The sequence below is a fragment of the Pieris napi genome, chromosome 14 (assembly GCF_905475465.1).
Source record: "Pieris napi chromosome 14, ilPieNapi1.2, whole genome shotgun sequence".
Taxonomy (NCBI): Eukaryota; Metazoa; Arthropoda; class Insecta; order Lepidoptera; family Pieridae; genus Pieris; species Pieris napi.
Window position 1 is genome coordinate 8,976,624 of NC_062247.1, and position 10,355 is coordinate 8,986,978.

At 31.4% G+C, this 10,355-nt stretch overlaps 1 protein-coding gene across 1 annotated transcript in view; it reads right to left on the reverse strand.

Annotated features, from left to right (window-relative positions):
• LOC125056175 (glutamine synthetase 2 cytoplasmic-like) overlaps positions 1-10,232 on the reverse strand; it is a 35,810-nt gene extending 25,578 nt beyond the window's left edge. Inside the window, exons 1-3 of the mRNA XM_047659153.1 lie at positions 10,114-10,232; positions 6,995-7,176; positions 2,294-2,455 (exon numbers count right to left, since the gene is read on the reverse strand). Coding sequence (XP_047515109.1) covers positions 2,294-2,455; positions 6,995-7,160 — 328 coding nt within the window. The 5' untranslated portion in view covers positions 7,161-7,176; positions 10,114-10,232. The remainder of the gene's footprint in view (positions 1-2,293; positions 2,456-6,994; positions 7,177-10,113) is intronic.
• Between the last annotated feature and the right edge of the window lie 123 nt (positions 10,233-10,355).

Sequence of the window (10,355 nt, forward strand, 5' to 3'; positions counted from 1 at the left end):
TGTATAAGATAACGAAGTGTAAATAAATTAATATTTATAATAATAGCTTTAGGATAATTCATATTAAGACAGAAAAGAGCCCAAAAGCGCCAAAAAATTATATTAAATGATTTAAGGTTATCTGCGTTGATCGGTCCTACCTATCGCTTGTCTTTGAAAATCTGTGTGGAAATTACAAGTTAAGGATGAATTTAATAACATATTTGAAAATTGATTCATATATTTTCTATCCAATTTCTTGTTTAAAGCCTATTTATCCTTTTACATTCAATACTTGCATCAAAATCTTGTCTATTACATCTTTTCTTATAGAACAGGGGGCAAACTTATGTTAAGTGATACCTCCGCCCATGGACACTCTCAATTCCAGAATCCGAGTGCGTTACCGGCCTTTTAAGAATTGGTACGCTCTTTTCTTAAAAAACCCTATGTCGAATTGGATCGGAAATACTTCAGTGAGCAGCTGGTTCCACATAGTGGTGGTGCGCGGCAAAATCTGCCTTAAAAAACGCTCAGTTATGGAACGACGAACATCGAGGACGCCGACATTTTTTTATACAATATAAAATAACGTTCGGCACACTTTTTTTTACTAAATACGATAGCAAGCGATTTCATAACAAAACTTTTTCCTGTCTCCATTTATCTTAATTAAACCCGATCTAAACTTAATAAAAATCTCTGACCACTAGAAAATAAATTAATAATTTTTTATTTTTTTTATTTTTCCTGTTTCCATTTATCTTAATTAAACCCGATCTAAACTAAATTAAAATCTTCGACCACTAGAAAATATATTAATAATGAACAAGACCTAAGACGTATTTTAACTAATCCACTCTCGACTCTGATTTATTAACAACGTTAGACAAAAATAAAATAAATTTAACATTGATCAGGAAATCGACTTGCGTTTGTATATTGATTGATTTGTATTTATTTAATTCCAAATCATCCTACTAATATTATAATAACGTTCTAGACTTACTTAAGACTAATAAGTAATTTAAGTCTAACATAATTTACTAAAAAGGATATTTAACATAAGCAAGTGTTCAACGATGACATTCTGATCTTGTGTACTATTTTACTCTTGGAAAATGGATCTTTTAAAAATCTCATCAAGGATATTTTAAAACGTTTTGTTAACAGTTTAACTCTAAGTAAGATAGCAAATGCTATTAACCCCCGTAACCAATGACAATGAAAATTAATTATTCGCAGCAAAAGCCGGAAGGACAAAAGACGTGATCAACATGCCACGTCGAAGGAGCTCAGTAATGGGAAATCAATGCGTGTTATATAACGTTCACCCCTAAAAATTCACCCGATAAACATCAAAAACATTATAAAAATTTTACATTCGTTTTAATTAAATAGTAAAAAAATTATTTAACCTTCAAATTAAGTTTAATAAGAAATGAAAAAGTTTAATAAAAATATCTCGTCAACACACGGTTTTTAAAAGTGCCAGTGTTTGACATTTCCTGATTCCCATCTGATTGCTTTTAGCGTGGGACGATAGAGATTTGCCGTCTAGAAAATATATATATATATATATATATATATATATATATATATGTTATCTTTTGAAATAAGGTTGTTAGGTTGTTCATACTAATATAAAAAAAGTGCGTGCGTACAAAGTACACATGTCAGAAGAGAAACTTCTTTGGCAAACTAATTTTTAAGTCTTGTTCAGATGTATACAAATCTAAAACTTTAGATTAGCGAGACTTAGAGGGAGGGAAAAAGGAAGATGTTAGGAATTTAATGAATTTAATTGTTAATAAATTAGTTAAAGTGTCAAATTAATAAAAATCTTTAATTTATTTCTTCTATAGTAAAAACACGTGTCATTTTAATGTACAAATTCGTCATTTGAGATTATAATAAATTCTTTTGCATAAAATATAAAATACTAATATTTCATAAAGTCTTTGTGAAAAATAAATCGCTCCATAGAACTTTGATAACTTTATAAGAGACATTTAAATAATTTTTCAAATATAATGCAGTAAGTATTAGAAATATTTGTTTTTTCCCGATTTATGAATTGGCAGACAAACCCTAGTAATTTTAAAAGTTTTAAGTTATTTCGATCATAGATTAAACACGTATTAATCCAACAAATTTCAAACAAATAGTTGTGAAAAATCCTTAATACTTAATTTTATTATGTGAATAAACTTGATTGAACACGCCTTAATGTAAGAAAATGTTAATTCAAACTAAAGAATCTTTCACTGTTAAGACCTGCAGCTACGAGTAGTTTCTATATATAAATACTCACAAGTAGGTTGATAATTATGTTGATAAGTATCGGCTAAGACGAGTATATGGCTTCCCCGTCGGAAGGGGTCGTGATAAATAACTTCTGGGAAGATAAACGTGTCGGAGTTGTCAGAGCTAGCCTGCGCTGTGTTGCTTCCATCGAAGTACCAAATGGGCAAATCTGAAATATGTTTTACCTAGGTAACACTGAAAATATTTAGAACTGGCCAGTTAGAAATATTGCTAATGAAAACTTTTTTTGAATTCCAATTTTAGAACTCTTTGGTAACCTAATGTAGATTCATTTTCACGTCTAACAAGAGTTTAAGATTTGCCGCCAATTCACAAAAACAAATGACAAATGAATGCAATATACTACATTAGGTTACCAAAGAGTTCTAAAATTGAAATTCAAAAAAGTTTTCATTAGCAATGTTTCTAACTGGCCAGTTCTAAACATTTTCATTGTTACCCATGTATTATTGATATCATAATTATTAATAATTTTCTAATGATATTATACTTAGCACCACCTCCTATCCAAGTGATAAAGGCCCTCTCACTCTTCGCCGTTCGGAAAATGAAATGAATCATGGTTTTTCAAAAAACAAATGCACGAGTAAATAGATGTAAAAAATTGAATTTGGAATTCCAAACCAAAGAGGAGATATTTTAGGTCAAAGAGGCAAGTACGACAAAACGCCAATTTCATAAGTAAGGACCTAATATTAATAAAATCAGATGCCATAGAAAGCCATTTAAAAAAAAAAGTAAAATTCATTAAAAAAAAGTATGTCTTATTCACTGTCTAATATTAACTACACAGTGAAGACTAACGCTAATAAATTGGGTTCGTCTATAATTATCAAATAGCTATTGAATGTTTAGTCCCAATCGCAAGTCTTTGTATATTAATTTACAAGTAATTAAGGAAATTTGTTAATGTAATGGTATCAGTTGTTTAGTCTATAAACTTAGTTATCTTAAAGAGTCTAAAATAGGGAATAAATGTATCTTTGTTCCCGGATATACGTACTGGATTTGATTTACGGAGTCGTACTAACTTAGCGCGTAATTCCGTCCCTCAACACACTAATTCTACTATTCAATGAAAACACTAATTCCACTATTCAATGACAACACTAATTCCACTATTCAATGAAAATCATTACTTTAACAAAATTACTCGTTTATCTGTTAAATTGTGTGTAAAATCAATAGATATTTTAGGGACCAGAGTACCAACAATTCCTTTTAGTTTTTATAAATATATATTTAAGGTTTCTTTCAAACGCATTATATTCTATAACAGTCGAAACTTTGATCCTCTGTATACATAGAAAATTATCTCAAATAATCATCGTAATACACATAGAAACTCGCACTTCACTTTTGATAATGTAATGTAACATAAAACGAATAATATGTAAATGTAAATTTGTTTTGTGGAAGTCAGAAATGGATTTCTGTTTTATGAATTTCAAGAGCGGTGTGCTCACAAATGAATGAAATGAAAATTTTAAATTATTAATATGAACATATATTCGGTTTTTTACATATTTACATATTCTTATTGTATTTTATGAATGGTATGTTGTATACATATTTATGTTATATTTTATTAATCGGCTCGAAGTACCCATTTCCCAAGTCCTCCTCCAACTATTGCCAAGTGCACTACTGCCCAATGATTTAGAGAAACTAAATATTATAAGTAAAGTTTTAATTGGTAAATGTTATTTCTTACACTCTCACAATATTACTTTCTGAGAAATAGCCTAAAATATAAACATTTGTCTGGAAAACTCCTATTTAGTCGTATTTTTTCCCAATTAGACCACAACCGTCCATTTGACATGAGGTTTTGTGTTGTTAATTAAACCAGTAGATCTGCTTTCGGACGCTTAAAAACATTCTGGGATATAGGAGAGTCCTAAACTCGTTAAGGATTTTTGCCTTATGACGTGAGAGACATAGCGGTACATAGTTTTCGTAGGATTTTTTGTGTTCCATAAAAAAGTACTCAACTTGCATACGTCATTCAAACTTGTGGAAAACCTTTCCAGTGCATAAAACAGTTCAGAAGCTTTGATCGTGACGTATTTCCTATATCAGAGTTTCCGATAAATCCGAGTATAGGGCTTTTCCACTTTAATTAGCTGTTATAAAGTAGCTAATGAAGCGTCAATTAATTAAATCCTGTTACGAGAGGGAACAATTGACTTAATATAAGAAATTTCTTGCAACTAATTACTTTAATTGTAATTACATGTAACTCTACAGGAAAATGTTCACTACTTCGTTGCGTAAAAGTCAAGAAATAATCGTATTATTTTATAACTGCAAAATATTTAGAAACTGTTTAAAAAATACTTTCAAAGTACGAAAATGTTAGTATAATATTTTCTATTTGGTCTGCGAAATCCAAAGAAAGAGGCCAAATCATTCAATCTTCCTCAATCTCCAAGACCAATCCCCAAACGGGATTTGCGTTTGTGAAAGCAAATTACGCGTCGCAAATACTAACGAAATGAAGATTTCATTAATTTCACACAATATTATTAAGATATAATTACAGAATTTTCTAGAACTATAACGTATAATTAAAATTAAACCTATAAAAAAACATAGTGACGGTTGCTATTTGAATTTAAAAATACAATTTCTAAGCTAGTACTATAAAACTTTTGTGAGTTTTCAGAACTTATTTTTTTATGCATTACTATTTAGTGTTTTGCTTAGTTCACAGACATATGTTTTTTTTTATAGAACAGGGGGCAAACGTGCAGGTGGCTCATCTGGTGTTAAGTGATACTGCCGCCCATGAACACTCAATGCTCTAATGAGGGCTCGCGGGTGCGATCTTGGCCTTTAAGTTTCTCATGTTTCTGGGCCCAGTCACTTGCATTTTTCTTGACTCTCTGAACTTCTAATATACCGACGCGCCATCCAAAGTTTGTGATACAGCGCTGTTGTTGGGAGAACAACATCGAACATGCATACAAAAACTTTGAACTCAGAACGCTGTCGCTATGGGTAGTTACTTGAACCGCTGGTCTGATAAAAGAACATATTTAAGAAACAGTTAAGTAGTTACACTAACAGTTAAGTAGTCACATACAAAGTAGTTATTCCCATAACGGTACTTTTTCTCAAAGTAACAGAATGACAAGAACAAAACATTCAGCAGCTATTTCAAGCTTACGTACGTTTAAGAATAGTTTAAGTTAAGATTGTATTGTTGTTTTAAGACTGTCGCAGTAATTAAAACACATCAAAACGTGCGAAATACGCTTGCCCGTGGTTTACACTTAAGAACTAAGAAAATCTAAACCAAATTTGCATGTCTTGAAAAGGCAATTATAGCGAAACTACTAGGAAAAACCAGGATTACATTATAAGCTCAAAGACCATTGGAAATTAATATATAGAATTAATTTAGGATTTTAATATTATGTATTTTCAAGTAAACAAGAAATCTAAAATTATAATTTATGAATGATTAAAATGTGGTTTTATTCAGGTTTTAAGATAAATAAAATATGCTAATATTTTTAATTTAATTTACTGCCTTAGGGGATATTTTTCCCTCCTTTTCGGAATACGTGTTTTAGCCAAAACTCACTGATGTCCAGATTGAGCATTCTGTTAAACGAGCTTTCTGGATATCCATAGTTACTCCCTTCTCACTTTTAAATCGATTTTCGTTAATTATTTATATAAATTAAATTATTGTTTTGTTTAATTTCTTTTTATTACCTCTTGTATGCTGTTTGCCTTTAAGTGCTTGTCACAGTAAAAATGTATTTTATTTTTATTGCACCGATGTATCAGTGTGCCGAGATTTGACAAGCTTTTATAAATAAATAAATAGAATTATCTAAAATTATCGTTTATTTTAGTAACTAATTGCCTCCATATGAACATGGCATTAAGGGCTACAAGATATTAATTAAAATTAACCAATTTATTAATTTTACTTAAAAGACGTAATCAGACACGCTAAATGAAAATAAGTAACTAACTATAACTGTTTCTTATTAATAAAATTAAGTTCTTCAGTGCCCCTGCGGTAGTAAATTAAGCAATAAATCGAGCAATGAATTTTGGAGCTGAGTTATACGTCTTTAGATATATAATAAAACCTTACCTACCATCTTATGTTGGAGCACATACAAAATAAGTTTACACGTTTTCTTATATATTACAGAATGTATGACGTCTATCCCTGCTATCTCTTAATGTACCCAACATTATTTCTTAGTGATGGTGGTGAAACAAGACGGGACTTACAGTTGGCCTACTATATACTTAAAGTCTTGCGGGGGGTGGTAAGCAACACAATTGTTCTCCTAGAGTTCAGTTTCTTTATACCGAGGGGATATGTGCGACAGCGAAGGCATAGATTGGCTAGAGGCTTAAATAATGTTGAATCTATGTGCTCATTTGTGCTCGCAGATATGACACTGCCGCCTATGTCATTTATCTAATATACTATTAGACAACTTAGACAACTTTGATTACGACCAAAACATAACTTTGTAGCTCGGCAGAGCATGTCTTCCATGAAAGCAAGACTTTTCTTCAAGAGTATTAACGTGTGTGTACTTACACACATATGTTGTTAAACACACAAATTCTAATTAAAGCTAACACCTATTATTAAGCATTTAAATACCACAGGGACATTAAATATAAAATTTAAAGAAAATGAAATTACCCTTATTTGTCTTCGGCACAAAGTCAAATGTCCTGTCTTTAGACCTAAGATTTATTCCTGTGCCATCCACCCATACATAAGCCGCCAGGATGTCATCACAAGGTACTTCTAGGTCCTCATATTTGCGCATAGCAGCCTTGTTCAACGCAATTGGTACGGAATTCATCTTGAATGAATTTTATCTAAAAAAATATGTAATCTTTATATCTCGAGTCATACACGCGACGCGTTACTTTTGTTGTAATTAAAACATATATATATAACTTTCTAATATAATAATAACTTTCTTATGGAATTAAGTAATAAGTATGTTATGGAAGAGGGGAACCTTTAAATAAAAAGTTAAAAGGTGTCTCAAATCTCACACATTGCAATGCACTTAATCAATAAACACATTTTTAATTTTTTTAATGGATTTTTTACAGTAAAACGATGTGGAAACCGGCATACTTAGACCGAAGAATAGACAGCATTTCAGGCACAAAAGCTTACACTTTCGCTACTAATAATAGATTTCTGTGCCCAAGAAACGTTAGATAAAAGTATTCATGAGGTGAAGGATTGCGTTAGGTAAATTTAATTATATTTCCTGTGTCGAAATAAAATAAATCGAAGGCTCCTTTCAATTTAGCACTGGCGTGGACAAAAGAGCTGCATTTAGTCTGCATTAAAAGCACAAATACTTTGCCTTTGAAGCATTCATTCAATCCATAACTTTAAATCACAAAGAATTGTACACGAAATTTAAAATAAATTCTCAGCTTTCTATAGAACTTGTATTCTATAGTTTCGTTTAGTCGGTTCCGTTAATTATTTTTTAATATTCGTGTAGACACATAAATAAAAGGTCAGAGACGAAAGCTATTGATGCCCTAAGCCACGCACAAAAACTGAAGTGGATGTGGGCGCATGTAGCGCGCCTCACAGATCACATGTGGACGAAAACAGTAACTACATGGAGAGGCCCACCAGGCAAACGATACAGAGGCAGACCCTACGCTCGATGGGATGATGACATCAAAAAAATCACGGGTCCTCAATGGATCCAAATAGCTCGGGATAGAGAAAGATGGCAAGCCTTGGAGGAGGCCTATACCGGAGAGGGTCCCTGATACATGCTAACTGTTAAAGGTATTAGATAATTTAGATATTCGTGTATATCTATATTATATAATAGCCAACACTCCAAGTGTTCTGGTTACTGGGTGAGACAATGAAAGACAATGAAATGCCAAAGTTACGCACTGTGTAACCATTGCCCGTACGGTAAAAATTACCTACTAAAGCTTAATCACTCGAGCCATAAAGATTACAGCGCGTATTTTTAGTAGTATTTCAGTATCAACACAAAATCTTCTTTCCATATCAAAACGGTTTTCTCATAGAAGTCCAATATTGTCGAAATCCTTATTCCTTATATACGTACATATTAAATGAAATTTGAACATTAAATAGAGAGCCTTTATAATATCCAGTCGGCTGTAAATAAATCGAAAATCCAATAAAGCTTTTATTGCTTTTACGTGGGATTTCGTATTCTTGTTCAATTGAACTTTGATGTACATAATACTATTAAATATTTCTATAAAAAGTATTTCCATTTGGTTCTCGTCTTTGTATATAAAAAAAACGTTATATATAGTAAGAATAAGACAAAAGACAATTGACCGGAAATGAGGGTAAGACAGACAACGTGGAAGGGGAATGAGAGCTAGGCACAATTACGAGAAAGCACGACCGGCAGATATATTTTTGGAGATAAGGAAGGAAATATTAGGTTGTGGGCATAAGCCGTTTAATTTCGAAATTTAGAGTCAACTTTTTAAAGCCTTCTAATTCTGCTTCTATCGATATGGCAACTAACTCACAACAAATAAATCACTAGTATTAACGCTTTTCATGGACCTTTGTTACCGGCACTAGCAATGTACATTTAACTGAAATAAATTAATACCCTAATCTGCATTCGTATTCTACAGAGTTACAACTCTTAACCAAGAAATACAAATTAAGTTATGAATTGGAAGCATTCAGGGTTAAACTTTCCAATATGGGTCCATCGATTTGAATGCCCATATTATTTATTTATTATTTGTATGGAAAGTAAAAATTTTGCAAAACATTTTCTTTTAGTGAGTACTATCTACAAATAAATATAGTTTAAAAAAACTATAAAACACGCTTTTAAAAGCACATCAAACTAAAAAGTGAAAAATCATTCCTAATTTAGGCTGATGTGCTTTAAAAGCGTGTTGTATAGTTTTTTTAAACTATATTTATTTTCCACTTTTTAGTCCTAGCAGCAATACGTGTTGTCTCAATTTAATCGTATTGCTTTGTGGACTTAAAAAAAATTTCATTGTTTTTTTCGAGATAAACCTATAAAATTATTATATTGTCGCTGATTCTTTATAAGTGTACAAAATCGAGTCCGAAGGAGTCGGTTACATACATACAGGTGAAGCTAATATAAAGCGTGTAAAAAAATATGGGCATTCAAATCGATGGTCCATATTGGAAAGTTTAGCCCTGCGGGAAATGTGCCGGAGAAAATTTACCTATAAACAAAAATTATCAATGAGACGGATACTTTATATATTATGACAGTTGTGGCTCCAATTCGGATATTTCTGGACTTTGCGGAGACAATTTTTATAGTCTACATTACTTCTGATGAAAGCTAAGCCCTCTATCCATAAATTCTGACCCAACGGCACACGTCAGCTACTATTTTACGATATCGAAAAGCACTAAACAATATTGGAGTTATGAAGTTCATTTCTGTGATTGAACCGCTCCTACCACGACCGAACTAGGTTAATTTGTTTCACGACGTATTACCTATACATAGTACAAACAATATTTTTTTACATATCTTCGTTATAAGCTTGAACCTAGGCTTTTCTGTATACTTTTTATTCGTCATATTTACATCCAAATCGTGACTTAACTGTTTATAGAAAGAAAAATTCATTGACACATAGCAGGCGTTCAAACGCACAACCTCAGAGAATCATAAGTAACGACTTGTTATCGCAATATTGATATGTACTCACCAATAAAAAAAATTTACTTACTCATAATAATCATACTTATTCATATTATTCGATAAAACTTACCTTAAAAATAATACATGAAATTCTTCACACTGTAATTTACCTTTCTAATAAAACTAATGTATCATTTTAAAAAATTACATAACTGACATTTTGGTATGATTGACAATAGACGAATTTTCTTTTATAACTTGCCAGTGTTTTGGGAAATTTAATAAAAAATAAACAAAGAGGTTTATATTGAAATTTAGAATATACAAGTTCTTTTGGGACCCTTTTGAGAACCCTTCGTTAGAAAGTTCCGA